General features: G+C 37.6%; 1 protein-coding gene across 1 annotated transcript in view; it reads right to left on the bottom strand.

Annotated features, from left to right (window-relative positions):
* Nucleotides 1–950: 950 nt before the first annotated feature.
* The window catches only part of LOC136828701 (uncharacterized), a 16595-nt gene continuing 566 nt past the window's right edge, over nucleotides 951–16979 (bottom strand). The window contains exons 2-5 of the mRNA XM_067086831.1: nucleotides 12387–12512; nucleotides 8162–8327; nucleotides 3675–3818; nucleotides 951–2123 (exon numbers count right to left, since the gene is read on the bottom strand). Of these exons, the coding sequence (XP_066942932.1) occupies nucleotides 1720–2123; nucleotides 3675–3818; nucleotides 8162–8327; nucleotides 12387–12512 (840 nt within the window). The 3' untranslated portion in view covers nucleotides 951–1719. The remainder of the gene's footprint in view (nucleotides 2124–3674; nucleotides 3819–8161; nucleotides 8328–12386; nucleotides 12513–16979) is intronic.

Here is a 16979-nt window from a genome sequence, read left to right on the forward strand (position 1 = left end):
GGTTGAATGATAGTGCAAGACTTCAAGTATATAATAACAAACCAGTAATGAGAGAAGCTTTAATCTTTGGTAATGCTGAAGACAAATACAGTAGTCTCTATACTGTGGAAGTTGCAATGAGATGTGGGATCCACAGGCTGGAAAACAGACAGAGCTCAAAGATTAAAATAGTTTGGACATGTGATCAAGAGGGAAGAGAAGTTACTCAGAAAAGCAAATGGCTCTATCAAGCACTACTGCTCAGTGTGCACACAATTTGGTCACAGAAAGATACTAACAGGTTGCTATAGTTCCTCTTCCAAACCAATGAGCATCACTTTGAGGTCTTTGGCATGCAGATTTAGGCAAATCATATTGGTATAGGTAATTGTCTTAAACTAACCAGTTCCCCTGCTTGTGGAACTTCTTTCAACTACAGATAAACTGTGACAGCTATAGACTGGGGCCACTGAAGCTTCTGCCAAGACAGATTTAGAACCTTCTTCTTAAAAATAGATATGTAGAAAGAAAGCTTAGAAAACCATGGGGATAGTGCATACATAAAAACCTTGACCACATGTGGAGTGTGGTATAAAGTGCCAAAGTTAGCTGCACGAACTACTCACATGAGCCACAGTACTGCATTTTTAAGTACATGATTAAAACTTATCCTGATGATGCCAATGCAAGAGGTAGGGCTCCTGGTGTGATCTGTTTTGGTCAGGGGGACCACAGAACGAACCAACTTGAATCTATACTACATGAGGAACCCTTCAAGTACTTTTAGCCAGTTATGGCTCTAGTTCTTGAGATGATTTTTGGACATGACCACCTACCTTCACCTTTTTTAATTATTTCCAAATGAAAGGGGGCCTTTGAACAAACTTGAATCCCCTTTAACAATGGGGGCTTCATGCAAAGCTTGTTGACAGTGATCCAGTGGTTCTGGAGATGGCATTAAAATGTAAGAATTACAAACAAATCCAGACAGACTTTAATTCAGAGAAGCTTTCTAGATTTTTTGGTTCAGGTGAGTTTGCTATAACAATGATAATGAAAAATACTTATGACATTCACATTAAATGCAAGGTAATCAATGTCTGTAAACACAGATATGCTAGTACTTCAATATACAACAACACAAGTTGAAGACGTTATGAAATTCAGTATTTACATTATAATCGAAAAAAAGTAACAATGATAAACATACACAGCCACTACAGTGTCTCTTATAATAATATGAAGTTGAACTGAGATCAATTTTTTCAATTTTTTTTTCTTATCCAATATCCAGTTTTTGAAAAAAAATAAGTGCGTTTATACTGTTTATGAATAATAGAGCAATAAAAATTACTTCAATAAACCATCTTTACAGAGTTAGTTAGTTAGTTAGTTATAAATGATTTTACAGAGAGTAAAGCTATCTTTGCAGACTAGAAAAAGATAAGGAAAGGCATAACTTTATTTTGACAGCATTTAAAAGCTGACTGGTAATTGAGAGGCATCTGATTAATAATCTGGAGCACTGCCATGTATAAAGAGTCTGCAGTAAGAACCCCAAGCAATGAAGGTAGAGTGAAATTCAAATAATTTACCATCTTCATATACAAAATATCAAACTGACAGCAAAAACATCCTGAATTACGTCAATAACAAATAATATCAATAAACTCAAAAGACTTTATAGTAAAAATTAAATAAATACAGCCGGCATACATGTTATGCTGTTGCTACAAGCTGCTAAAATTCTTTTTCTTTTTTAATTTTAATATTTGGAGAAATTCCAAGAGGGGAAAATTCCTCAAAGCTCTTAGATTTCCTTTTTTTCTTTGGAGTCATTACTTCTTTTTTAATTTTGATTTCCATTGCAAGTTCATTTTCTCCATCTGAAAGGTTACTGAAAGAGTGACCTTTTTGAAGGCAAGGAGAGGCTGCTTTAAATGGGCTTTCTGTACCAATTTCCTTTTTCAACTTTCCAAGTTTCTTATCCGCTTTTTTAAATGGACTCCTTAAAATATCTTTTTCATATACTGCAGGAACTATTAACTCACTCTCCATCATACTTTTTCTCTTTTTACTTTTGGGTGTTTTCTCTTTGGAATGTTTAGGTCCCTTGGAGTAGTCTGCATGGCTCGTCGGAGTTCCTGAAAAAGTTAAACTTATCATAAGAGACAAATCATGATTTCCATAACTATGATTTATGGCATACTTGGTAAAGTATTTGATTTTAATTTTGGTTTTGGCAAACCCTATGAAATTTACCATTTCTAGCTCAATATATAATTATTACTAAATACAGTAAGGATTTATCTGATGGACAAGTTTCTGATCATAACTTTAGATACATTTAATATTATGTCAAGTCTTAAATACTAACCATATCATATACTTTGCAGCCAACAATGTCAGAAACAGAATTAAGTTTATGGTATTGCAGAATGATCACATATGAAGGCACCAATAGATAAACCATATAATACTGGAGGACTAAAGAACAAGACTATTTTCTGATACTGTACTATCTGTTTTCATCTTTGTCAACTGTAAAGAATGTTTGATACAATCAATGCAGGATCTACTGAAGTACTATTAAAAGCACCAAGTTACTATTTTCTTAAAAAACAAATTTCTTTTACTTAAAATGAAAATGACACGTGAAACTTAGTTTTTAATATACTGTAAATGAACTCACTCAGTTAAGGGGTATAACTAATGAACAAAACAATGATCATGTTAACTGAGATCAACAATACCTGGTAAACTTTTACAAGCTTTCATCAACTATGGTGCAGGAACATCACCTCATTTGAAGTTAAACTCCCCTCTCTTCCCTCATATTTCTTTCTCGTACTTTCTCTAGCCCTTAGTTGGACAAGGACATTGGGTTGTATAAATCAATACCGTTTGCCTTAAGAAAAGTGAATAAGCAGCTCATTTCAATCACTGCTAGGACTTGGATAAAGACAATGTGTGACAATAATACGTAATTTGAAAGAAAAACTTCCATGAATACATTTACTTATGATTTGCCTTACCTTATGAACACAAAATCATCCAGGCACATCAGTCCCTCTTAAACAGAAAGCCGAAGTCAGTGAGTAGTACTGCACAAGCCTGGGCAGATCTCAAGGTCTGTGGTCCGCCCCTTCCATACCAACTGACCTACAGTTTCTCATCTGATCTCATAATATGTCCAAACTACTTGAACCTTTGAGATTTCAAGTCTATTTTCCAGTCTCTTGATATCACATCTCTCCATCAATTCCTCATTTTTACTAAATCTTCCCAACATACTCCAATAGTGAGTCTTATCATTTTATGATCATACCTTTTTCAAATCTACAGTTGCCTTGCCAATGTACATGTTTCTGCTGCACTGAGTAGTATAGGCCTTACATGCCTATTGAAAGTTTTCCTCTTCTCTACTGATGAGACATTTTTATTTACCTGTAGTCTATGTATTTCTCCATTTCATATGGCCACTTACCTTTCTAAATTTTTGCCTTTGCCTCCTTTCTGGCTACCACAAGAATACCGACAACAATAAAAATTCAAAACTAATGTCCAAACGAAGGTAAACAAGAATGTAAGTCGTGTGTGCTGTGGGATGAACACTATACCTATTCTTCATAAGACACCACCTTTTACTTTACTAATACCTTTATGTACATAATTAACAAATATCACATAATTACCTGGATCTCCAAAGAAACTCCTTTGCCTTATTTCTGGAGGCCTGTGGCTTCTAGAACGTAAATCATCTATGTCTATCTGTTGAGCACCAGCACAGGCAAGGGGAATTTTCTTCATTGTGATGTGACCACTAATTTTCAAATCAGCTAAAAATAAGAAACAATATAATCAAGTCTTAAAGGTTTCACAAATAATTTACAAATTACATATTAAAATGACTGAACAATAACCATAAAGTTAGTTTTATAAAACTTATAATGTGGTAACCTAATTTTTTTTTTGTTTAGTACCTGTTTAATACCTGTGAAGAGATGATCTCTGAGCATAATAATTTCCACCTGTGAGTTAATGAAACCTCATTTACAATCACGTTATTTAATGGTACGGGAGAAATAACAATCTTTACTGAAAAACTGCTACGTAAAATACAAAATACTGTACACATACTTCAAAAATCAATATTTTATAGATAAAATTAACAAACTCCAAAATCAGTTTTATGCAACAAATACAAATCTCCAACTTCAATTTTCCTTAATGCATGAAAAAGCACATTTAGGCAAGTGCTTATTACTTTATAACTAATGAAATATTTTTTAATTCAGTAAAATATTAGCTCCTATATTATAACACAGTGAGCTGAATAGATCATTGCAAAACATCTACTAGACAAAGGGAATTTCATTGAAATAAGATTTGAAATAAAAAAGGGATCCCAGACCTTAAATCTTACAATTCTGTGGTTAAATTTCTTTGAAACCTATTCCAATTTCTTTATCATCACCCATGTTTCTGCTGCAAAGTAAGAAAGGCTGTATATAACAATCTTAGTCTTTGCACTCTCTACCAACTATAAATTAGTTACTTGTAGCGTCTACCCATCTCTCTCCATTCATGGTGTAGCTACTCATTTTCTTACTACCCATCAACACATGCTTCAGTCCACTGTGTTCTCAAGGAAGCAATAATGCTTTACATCATTCTTCACTTCCTTACTGCACAGTGCAACAGTATGGCAGACAAACACTAAATGCATGCTGATGCTCTTCAAAGGGGGTCATGTTTTAGCACTGAAAAAAAAATCAATTGCAAGACATTTTAAGAATAAAAAATCTTATTCCATGTATATTTTGTAACTCTGGGCATTTCAGGTAAAATCATCTAAGGTATTAAATTTTGTATAGAGTACTGAGTTCACCAACACACCTCCTCCACAGTAGCCTTTTGACCATTTTCCTGACTATTGTTTTCTTTGCTTCCTTTCCAGTAACCATAAAATTTACAGTCCTCACCTCTCTATTCCACTCTCCCACCTTTTAAACATAACCACCACCTCTTCCTCACAATACTGCTATTTACTCTAGGTCACTGATGCTTCCTCCATTGGTATAATAATAATGAAAATTCTTCTGATACAACTGCCTCTGTCTTCACCCTAGAACTAGAGTAAAATCACTGGCTTAAAGAATATTTTCGGTGCCCACTGTTTTTTAATACCCATCTTACTATTTGTCTTGGTACTCTGTCATAAACCTTTTCAATATCAACAAAAATGAGTTTTAATCTCTTCCTCTTTGCATGATATATTTCCTGCAGTTGCCTCATAATAAAGATTACCTATGCTATTAAAATCTCTGGCAAGATGCCAAACTAAAGATTACTGATTTCAACAATTATCCTTGACTTTTCTCCTCAGCAACTCATTCTACAATTGCCATATGACTGTGGAACATGAAAACTACAGTGCCTTAACTTTTGGATGTACTTAAAAATGTGCAAATTTTGACAATATTTTCAGTCTTCTCCGTAGTCAAGTCATTCAGTAGATGCATCTTTGGACCTAAATAATCAGTGCTCAATTGTGCTGTGTTGATTTAAAATACATACAGCCAAACTGCAGCATTGTTAATGTTCATAACTCCCTATCTACAGCACAACAAAAATCCTGAGGTTGTAGTTTGTCTATGGAAAGGGTTCTTTATGTAGAAAATTTTTAAGCTTTTACTTTTCAGGTATTTCATGATCTAGCTGCTATTACAATGACATTACATTGCTATTTGGAGAAATGTCATTTGCCTTTTTTTAATATAAATTCTTTATTTAACATTTATTTTTTAAATATCTACCTCTTCATCACATAGCTTTACTTCCAAGCCATCAGGAATTCGACAGATTGCGAAAGAAAAATGACCAGAGAAGTCTCCTGAGAGGAGGCAGATACCCCAAAGGAAGGAGCTTCCCTGGTAGCGTTGAACAACTACCTCATCTTCATGAGTTATCTGGGCTCTCTCTTAAAGGCCAGCCAGTCATGCACCTCTCGGAGAGCCTTCCTCAAGGAAGAGGAAAGAACTAATTTAGGCAGCTTGGTACCCTCAGAAGGCTGCTCCCTCATGAGGAAGGTAGAAGATGGAGAAGTTGGAGCAGCAGGAACAAAGAAATCTGGAAAGCTATCCAAGGGAAATCTCAAAAGAGACGAGTATGCTGAAAAAGGGACGGTATCCTGAAAAACCTCTTCCTCCTCTGAAGAGATAGGCAACAAAGACTTGTCTTTGGTTTCGGGAACCGTAGAGGTTTTCTTCAAGAACCCCATAAGCTCAGTCAACTGTTGCTGGAGTGGGGCTAATGAATGATCCTCTTGAACTGATGATGATGGTGGTGGATGAGTGGAAGGCGCTGGGCATCCGGAGGCTGTCGCTGGGCTCTTGGCCGTTGTTGCCGGAAGCTTGCAAGTTGGTGCCAGGCGCTCAAAAGCAGAAGTCTGGCGCAAGATGGTGGGTGCTGGGCGCTAGGAAGAAGTTGGGCGCTTATAGCGCTCAGGACTGTCTCCCAACAAATGATGAGGGCGAGCTGGAGAAGTAAACTGGCCCTGAAAGCTGCAGGAAGGTTGCAGGTTAACCTCCCTGTACCTCTTAACTGCCACAGGAGAGACATCACCAAGCTCTGCATGTCTCTTGAGCAGGCGTGATGAAGCAGGGTAGCGATACGGGCACTTCTTGTCCGGGCCGGAAGCTTCCGAATCTGAGGAAAGCTGATGCACCAGAACGTCTTTCCAATGGCGCTTAGTCATAGCCTGGGAACGAACGACAGGCTCAACGGAGGGGGCAACTGCCTGTGGGCAAACCCCACCAGCCTCCCTTGAACCTCCAGTATGTCTTCTCACTGGTGCGGGGGAGAGGAACAGGGACCTTTGTCTAGGAGCACTGGTGGAACGGACAGCCACCTCCTCAACATTCGCAACACTGCCATTTCTCACTGCACTGTCACTATGCACATTTTTCTCCATTAGAGATCTAATAGTGGACCCCATTTCCATAATGGTATTGGATAATAATAAAAACTTCTAATCGAACCTTGATTCAAGGCTGGTAATGGTGTGGAGAGCAGAATCATGGGAACCTGGACCAGGAGTCAGGAGTGAGTGGTAAAGTAGGAGGACGTAGGATGGGAGAAACAGGAGGAATTGGAGAAGTATCCGTTTTGTCATCCAATACACTAGTAAACGGAGTAGATTCTGTACTACCCCTACAGTTCTTCTTTGGAGGAGTGGTAGAGTTTTCGACTGGCACGCTGTTGGCCCAGCGTTCGACTCTCCGAGCCGCCAAAGAAGAATTAGAGGAATTTATTTCTGGTGATAGAAATTCATTTCTCGTCATAATGTGGTTCGGATTCCACACTAAGTAACCAGTAGGTTCTTAGCCACGTAAAAATAAGTCTAATCCTTCGGGCCAGCCCTAGGAGAGCTGTTAACCAGCTCAGTGGTCTGGTTAAACTAAGATATACTTAACTTATTTGTACTAGCCCTTTTCACCCCTAAGGGCTGCCTTCCTCTTTCTATCTCTTTCAAGTTTTTCTCAATGAGATTTTAAGGTCTTCCATTTTTTATCCTCCCAATCCTGACACTCTAAGCAAGTATTATCCTTACTAAATTCTTGCCCCTACATTTAGTGCATTTAATATGAGAACTGTAAAAAAACTTGGTTAACCTAGTTTTATAACCCTCAAAACAGAAGCGAATACAAGATGAGCTAGAATCCAATATGCTAACTACAGAAATTCCTAAAGTTAACCACAAAAAACAATCCATTAATGATTGAAAGCCAAAACAACAACAACAAATCTGAATACTTCACCAAGATCGGGCAAACAAATACCCAAAAAAGCGATGCAGCAGCTGTGGAAAAACTCCTGATGTTGACTGGAAGCCAGCAAGGAATGAACTGAGTTCTCTGCTAAGTTGTTCCTCTAAGTCCCGGATAGTTGGTGGGACCTGTCACCTACACGCAAATGACAGAAGCACCACCGCGCGAATTTTGAATTTTTAAGCTGCCGTAGGTTAGGAACCAATAGCTATGTAATTCCTTGGTAAGTTACTATATAAAAATAGTCATATAAGACTTCTGCTAACATAATTTGTTAGCTTAATAAATCTATATATCAACAAATCAAAATTAGATTTTGGAACATTATGCAGAAATAAATACTCCCATACCTTGAGAAAGTTGTCCAGTGTTGTCAGGAAGGAAAAAAGCTGGAGTATCATGAAGTGATGAATCTTGATGTATGGACAATTCATATGAGTTCCTTCCCAAGCTTAATATCTGTGATGAACTATTTTTAACTTTAATCTTGTTACCAACAAGGGAACTTGGATTCAGCTGTAGAGATAAAACCTTCATAACTAGACTGATTTGAATACATTTTATTTCCCAGTACCATTTGTATAGTATAAATTTTTCTTGGAAGGCTAAACATTAATAAAAAAAATCTACTGAAATAAATGAATTATATTACTGTCTATGATATAGCATACAATACATGAGTCCATTCTAAAATTAACTTCTAAATTTCAACAGAACACATTTTACTAATGCATATTTTTTTCTACTGTGAAAACCAACTTGTTTATCACAACCAAATTTTTTCATATAAACGCCTATTTTCATGCACCTAATGTTCTTAGGTTCAACAGTCTTCCATCTGTAAGACAAGGGCAGGTAGCTTCACTATGTATGTACCATCTGATCCTCAGGTATGTCTCAATCACCCTGTTTACTTTTTGTGAACCTAAAGTGCTGCCAAGAGCTCTATTCACTATTCCCTAGTTGTTAAATTCATTGTGGAATGCCATTACTGACTTCATATAATTGTTAACTATTTCCGAGCTTCTTCATTCAAGAGCACTCAGTAAGAGATAAAGCGTTTTCTTAATCAAGCAGGTGCTCATAAACCCATGGTATCGTCTTCTTGAATTGTTGGTTTCATAAGGTGCATCAATCTGCTTGTAATTAACTTTTTCTTCCTGAGAATTTAGCTCTTCCACAGCATTTGCTTCATCCAAGTCTATTAATTCAGTGTTTTGCATATAAATTCATACTAATATCATTTGGTACTGTTTCCTGGTGAAAGTTCCTTAAGTTTAGTGTTATGTTAAGTGGCTAATGAGTCACTAGTTAATTAGTGCCCTAAAATGAATTCTCATTTATGCAAACAAATTCATTTTACTTTTTTATTTACCTACAGCACCAAAGAAAGTATATTTTGGTGATTTTTTCTGGACAATTTTGGGGTATTTCTTGGTGTTTGGTTTTGCAATTGCCTTTCATTTACCTTAGTTACCATGTTTTCTGGACTTACCTTCCTGGCATCAACAATCTGTACCTTTAACTATTTGTGGAAGATTTTTCTAATTTTCAATTGTAGGTATATAAGACATATGTACTTACCCTTATTATTTAGTAGACTATCTGTACCAAATTCTATGTACATGCATTCAGCTTTCTTGAGACAATGAGATATTTTCATGCTGCTATTAATCACATTTTCAATGTAATTTACGTGATAATGATTTCCTTTTTTTGCAAGTTTTGTGTACTGTACTAGCATCCTTTCTCCCAATTTAATTGTGCTTGATAAAAGCAGTTACTTTCTTAATACTTCTGTGCATGTCTGCAGTGTGTCTTTTCACCAGGACCTGGTGTGGTCCTCAGCAACAGTCAAGGCCAGGTATGTTCTCTGCTCCTAATCTGTGAGATATGCAGTACATAGTTTCACTACATGCAGGATGTACAAGTCAAGATGGTTAAGAAATGAGGCTACTGGTCTGTCTCCTTCTCCTGCTTTGGAGTCTTTAGTTTCCAGATCTGCAACTAAGTCATCTATGTCGCTGATTATGGTGAAAGAGTGCCAGTTTTCAGATGACATTTATGTCTGGTAATCACACCGCCTATTGACTGGTCCACTGACCATCATGACTGCTCCTCCCTGAATTTTCTGCTGACTTCTACTGCCAGCCATGCCCATGCCTCACCTGCTTTGCTTAATGACTAGCCTACCTTACCAATCTACTCAGCTCCTGTCTTGCCCGCTAACTGAACTAACTGTTCCATTCCTGCTCTGCCCGTAACCTGTCCAGCATGTGATCGTTGTCAATGGAAGCTTGTACTTGGCTGAGCTGAAGATGACCACATCCATGAATGCCCTCATGCAGATTCCACAGAGTTAAATGATAGACATGGCTATGCCAATGCTGGCAGTCACTGTTCTCCTTCCAGTGATAGAATCAAACAGTATCTGGCAAACTGATGAGCAATGCTTTATTGACTCCGAACAATTCTGAACTATTCTAGCAGTGGTGGATTGGAGACATTTAGCTCTCTGGCCCTAGTCATCTACAACCACTCTTTCCTGGATTTTTGACACCTATCATCTGGCAAGTAGAGATTCTTATAGATCAATGTGCTTTGCCCAAGTCTTCCTCATCTGAAGTCATAACCTCAGGTAAAAGTAAGAAAAGTGCCAACCAACACAGAGAACATGACTGTCAGCACTCAAGGCAAGGTTAGTGGGTAGGCTAGTAATTAGTCAAGGCAGGTCTTCTCCACCTGTGACTATGACAACTACCACGGTTGAGAGACTGACCAGCATTGGAAACAGCGATTGTGGCTAGAATACTGACCATAACTGTTCTCCTTTACATAATCAGTCCAGCAAAGGCTTACATCATCCTAAGTATGATTCTACTGACACTTTAAGCTCTACGAATGGGGACAGTAACATGAACCATTAACATCTTTAACCCCCAAGATATACTGTAAGTGCCAGGCAGTAGCAGATAGCCTTAAGACTACTGAGGCGAACGATTCTTCAGTGGACTCTCCTCTTTACAACAGGTTACTTGCAAAGGAGATGTTGACAAGTAGCTCTCTTCTTCAAGGATACTCTTAATCCTGGGCTAATAAGTAGTCTATGCACAACTCCTCTCCCTCATTGTGTTCCTTCATTAACTACTTTAACTTCTACAAGAAGGAACAGGAGACTGCCATTGTCATGGAGTTAAACACTAGCACTTAGCACTGATATCCTATAATATTTGGTTACTATCAGTAGCTAAGACTTGAATTACTTAATGTGTGAAAGGAACTTTGAGTCTATTCAGAGAAGTGTTCCATTACTCACTATGAATTTCACTTGCTGTCTTAACACAATAAAGTTGTGAAAAGCACCAATCATAAAGGCTAGGAGAAAAGATCTTTAGGTAGAATTTGCATGCATCTATGATAAAAATGATTCAAAATTTAGTATGTATAGTACACTGTACAAGCCTCCTGTTTCAATTATCCTAAATCATTATTTAGGTGGTAAGTGATGTCACAACTCTTTGGTATCTCACCTGATGATTGGATACTGATAAAGATGGAAATAACGATCTGTAACCACAACAGATTTGGTGTCTCAAGAATATTTTGATCTTCTGGATCAAAACTGTCATTAAGTAGTAAAATATCAGACATGTGAGAAAATACAGTATTAATTTCTATTAACTGTTATGAATCAAAATGATGCTATTTCATAAGCACACTTGATTATCTACCAGAATATCAAGAATAAAAAGAGGATATAGAAATGTACTCATGAACTGGCTAATCACTGGCATTTCTGCATATAAATTCTCAAAGACAATACCATGAAGTGATAAGTGATTTCTTGGAGACAAAGGTGGCAAAATTCAATATTTACCAATATTTCCAGTATATTAGCTATGTATTTAGGCAATTTTGACAAAGAGCTGAGAAAAGAAATTACGCTGATCTGGCATAATCTGGCCATGGTCAGGACAATCAAGGGTTTCCCTCTGCCTGAAGGAGATGGTGTTGGTAAAGAGCAATAATATACAGTACAAGAGGGATTCCTAGTACATTTCCGGACAAAAATAAACCTTAGGTAACTTGGTCTACAGACTTGGTGAACAATGAGAGTGGACAGAAACATGTGTAGCCAACCTCAATTTGAGAACTATTAAACTAACTGATGTTGCAAATGCCCATTTCATTAAATATAAAAGCCAAAATCAAGTTGACAAAATGGGGAAAGATGATCACATCATGGACCACAGAATAAAATCTTACACCTACAAATAGCACAATTAGGTAATGTCACTGCATGCCTTCTATTTACATTCTTTTTAAAATAACTTTCCCATTATAATTTTACCTCATACATTATCATACGGAATTACAATTCACATTATAGTACAAAATAAGTCAATTGAAAAGCACTATCATGACTGCTATGTAGTTTCCAACAGCATTTCTAATAAAATCTGACATAAACTGCAATTCAAGGTTACTGTAAAATAAAATTTAGTTTATACCTACTCATGAGAAAACAATGTATGCTATATATGGTGAGTTAAAGGAAAACTAATGTAGACTTACAAATCCAGGAGGAAATTTGAAGATGAAGTATTCATTATCTTCCTCAGCCATATCAGTCAGTGTCAGAGATCCTGGACCTTCAACTTTTTTAAAACTTGATGGTGAAGAGACAACACCCTGAAGGATCTAAAAGATTGAAAGTAAAGTTCTTGAATGATTTGTTGAAAATGGTAAAAACATATTAAACATAACAGAAGTTTCAATAGATAACCAAGGCTTCCAAACCAGTCATTCTTAATGGATATAGAGTAAAATTTTTAATGGAATTTCTATCAAATTAGTATGCATAACTTTTCCTCATAACAATCAACTGAAAGAAAGAGAAAATGACTATTAAATTCAATATGAATTGAGACTTAGCTTATGTTATTCAGAGAAGTATTTCTATTATAAATATATCAAAACTGAATTGCATTAGACAAATTGTAGTTATAGCATAAAATCTATAAGAATCAGTAAATATCAGTAAGGGAGACTGGGGTTGGTTATGAGACTGACATCACTCTTGATATGGAAACAAACTTACCCTTTGAAGTTTTGAGCTCCTGACCTACGATTTGGCAGTAAGCATATAGCCACAGAAGAAATAAAGTGGAATCACATAGCCTATGTTACTGTACATACTCGGAAATCATAGAGGGCTGGGTAGTAAGTAGAAAGGCATGCAATGGCTAGCCTATATCTGTTGCCACAACCCTCAGTTTGACAATATATGTAATTCAACATACCTTAACACCTACAAAAATAACATTACCAAGTCACTTATTCAGTTAAGAATTTTGCTTTTTTTTTGTTTTTGTTTTTGTAGGACCAATTATTTTCCAAAGTCTATAACTGAGGTAGCAGTGGCTGCAGGCCCTCAATTCTGACTGCTTAGGTCTATTTTTGTCAATTACATGGCTTAGTGATGGCTGAGGATGTGGGTCATAGGTAGGTCATTTGAGTACGCACACTGACTTTCATCTCATTCAACAAAATCTCACAGATATATTTCAACATGGCTAAAGACCTATGGGGGACATTCCAGGGGGCAAAGCACCTAAGCCAGGTCAGGGGACTCCGTCACAGAATAGGTTAGGTTAGGATGCATCCCTGCTGAAATGTCTTTGATCTGCTTTTAAGCAGAGGGGGGGCGAAGGGGTTGGGGGAAGGGGCAGCATTTTCAAATTTTTTGGACTTGAAAATATAATTTTCCTGTTTTTTGGACTTGAAAATATAATTTTCCTGTTTTAATATGTGCTTTGAATGTTTTTGACGTTCATTTCACTAGCAAATGACATAACAAACCACACCTAACCTAAGGTACGAGGTCCTTATACTAGTGCATATTAGTTTGAAATCATTCCATAAACTTGATTATTCTGAATAGGAACTATCAGTGGAATTAATATCTTTATAGTTCACTTGTTTTGTGTTTTCTTCCACTCACAACCCCACTTCTACACTGTGGTCCCCTGAATTTTAGGATGGAAGAGTGTGGTCCTTGGTAGAAACATTAACAAAAGCTGGTAAAAATCATACACAAATAAAAATGTAAACAATAGGAGGTATATAAATACTGGTAGTCCCCGGTTATTGGCGGGGTTCCATTTTGATGGTGTGATGATAAGTAAAAATCGCAGATAACCGAAAATTGGCAATTTTCGGGGCTTATCAGCACCGAAAATCACAGATTTTCGTTGCTAGATAAGCGCAAAAAAAACCAGATTGCCAATAATCGAACCCGCCAATAACCAGGGACTGCCTGTATTCAGTAAAACTGAAGACCACTACCACAGCCTGGTCCCCTCCAGTTGGTGATCGGGAGGAAATGCAGAGTTGGGAGACAGTTGTAGGCATAAGAAATACAACCATGAAAATGGGCCAAACCTAACCTTCCTAGAATGGCGTGTCCTGACTTAACCAGACCTTACCTTCCTACCCTGATTTATGGCACCATGCCCTGACCTGGCTCAATTTCCCCCCTCCCCCAAGTAAGACTGAATATCCTTGACACCCTACTTTGCATACTACCCAGTCTTTTGTTAAGGTTTATATGTTCATCCCCAAAGGGCTGGCACTAAACAATGACCCCATTTTGTATGTAAACTGATGGTTACCAAATTAGAGGGGTGCAGTGGTAGTCTTCAGTTTTACCAAATATTCCAGTCAGCAACTGGCAGGAACCTGGCAACAGTAGTCTACTTGTCTTCAGTTTTACCGGGGCCATTAGCCTATCTCTAAAAGCACTCATTTGCTAATGAAATGAAAGCCAGCAATGTTCGGAGCAGGGAGTAAAATAAAAGGAAGATGATATTTTCAAGTCCAAATAACTACAAATGAAAAACTGCACTGAATAAAAGACGTTCAGGACTGCTCAACCACCCGAGAAGTAACTACCTGATCAATTTCTGTCAATTTACGATCAACAATTTTTTTTCCATAAAAAGTAACTTTTTCCAATTACCTAGTTGACACGCACCATGAACGGTGTCAGCACCACTCTCCTGTGGTTCTTAAGGTGACTGTTGAGTGTCACCCTGATTGCCCCGAATTCAGGTTGTGGGTAATCTAAACCTGGCCAATCGCATGCCCAGTTGACTTAGGTCATGCCCTAGACCTACCGATTCTTTTAGATCCATCTAATCGGAAGGAATCAAATGGTATGATCCATATAATGTACTCTGATCCAGATGCAGACATTCTTTCCTGTTCCACCTTCAAAACTGGAAGTGAATGACATGAATGTTTGTGTACTGTTAAAAAACATGACAAATTTAAAGCCATGTAAACTCTGTGTTGTTCACAAATTGTATATGAGAGGTGTTTCTTGTAAAATTCTACCGTTTCTTGTAATAATTAAACATGTTCACCTGGTCTAACGCCATCAAACACTGGCTCCCGAACACAATGCTGTTCTGACCAAATACAATATGACCCGGTTCTAGCACTTCCACAATCAAGCCCCAAAACACTTGAAGATAGCTAAAAAGCATTTCAAATATCGTAAGCAGTTCATTTGTTGTATTCGATAAATTAGTATGACGAACTCAAGGATCTGAACCTACTACCACAAACGGTTAGCCTAGGCAGCCCATGTGTTCAATGTTAAGTGTTACTTGGGGGAGGGAGGTCCAGTGGGGCAAAGCCCCCTGGCCAGGTCAGGGCACTGCGACCTAAGTCAAATTAGGAAGACTAGGTCTGGTTAGGTCTGGACACAATACTCTAGGTCATAGCCAGTGAAGAGGCACACATCCAAACAGAAAATTAGTCCTGCTGATTTGCATTCATCCGCTGTTACCTTCATATGCGCGCTGGTTGAGGCACGATTACAAAACGATGGGTTGTGAGGTCCAGATGTGTCGCCGGGACTCTCAGGGTACCCTCGCTTCAAAACAAAATGTACATGACACAACAAGTATATACTCTCAGGAAACACAGAGCCAGCGCTCCTGATTCAAATGATCTTTTATGCATTTTTCAGATGATACTTTATGTCCTTGTCAGAACTGTAATTACTAATGTATGTAAGGCATTGCAAGCTTTCCAACCATATGTATTTGAAATCTCTTCCTAAATTGTATGTAGAATTGTTAACCATTCTTCAGGTGTGAGAAAACACATCTGACTGTATAAAGACATCCCTCTGTTTTTCCCTAACGTCAAATGCTACTTTTACGCTCGCAAGAGTTCTTGACCTGTCAGAGATTTTCAGTCAGTAAATTAGAATACCTTTGAACTTGCCTCTTACTCGCTGCCTCGTTATAGGGTCATCATATTTAGTAAATTAATCATTAGCCTCTTACAATATTTTAATTCCCACCTAAAAGATAAAACAAGTAAATAATGTGCCAAATCAAGTTTTCTGTACAGCGTATAATCAAGGCAACCAAAAATAGATCTATCTTTCAGTGGTCTCGGTATAATGCTGTATGAGCCACAGGCCATGAAACTTTAACCACGACTTGGTGGTGGCCTGTCCTATATCATTGCCAGATGCACAATTATGGCTAACTTTAATCTTAGATAAAATAAAAACTACTGAGGCTTGAGGGCTGCAATTTGGTATGTTTGATTATTGGAGGGTGGATGGTCGACATACCAATTTGCAGCCCTCTTGCCTCAGTAATTTTCAAGATCTGAGGGCAGATAGAAAAAGTGCGGATGAACAGACAAAGCCATCACAATACAGTAGTTTTCTTTTGCAGAAAGATAAAACGAGTAGGTTTCATTAAATTTAGAGTTTTTTTTTGTGAAACACGTGTTGCCGTCAACATTAATTGGCCCCCAAAGTGTAATACGGGTTTAAAGCAAATTAGGCCTAGGTACCTATAGCCTAGCCTATGGCCTTACGCACTCCCCTCCCCACCAGCAATGAAGAGGCTAGACATAAGCTAGAATATTTTACTCATTACGCTACCATGAATCAAAGTAGGGTATTTCTAAGTGGGAGCCATACATTCAAGAAGGGATTGGCTAAGGAAATCTATTATAAAAGGAACCATACTCACCTAACGTACCCTAACCTAACCTTGCCTAAACCTAGTAGGCTGTTACTTAGCCAGGAGGAGGGGCCGCCCGCCCTGGACCCCCCAGTGAAAGAAACTCCACTCT

Source organism: Macrobrachium rosenbergii, chromosome 43 (genome assembly GCF_040412425.1).
Source record: "Macrobrachium rosenbergii isolate ZJJX-2024 chromosome 43, ASM4041242v1, whole genome shotgun sequence".
Classification (NCBI taxonomy): domain Eukaryota; kingdom Metazoa; phylum Arthropoda; class Malacostraca; order Decapoda; family Palaemonidae; genus Macrobrachium; species Macrobrachium rosenbergii.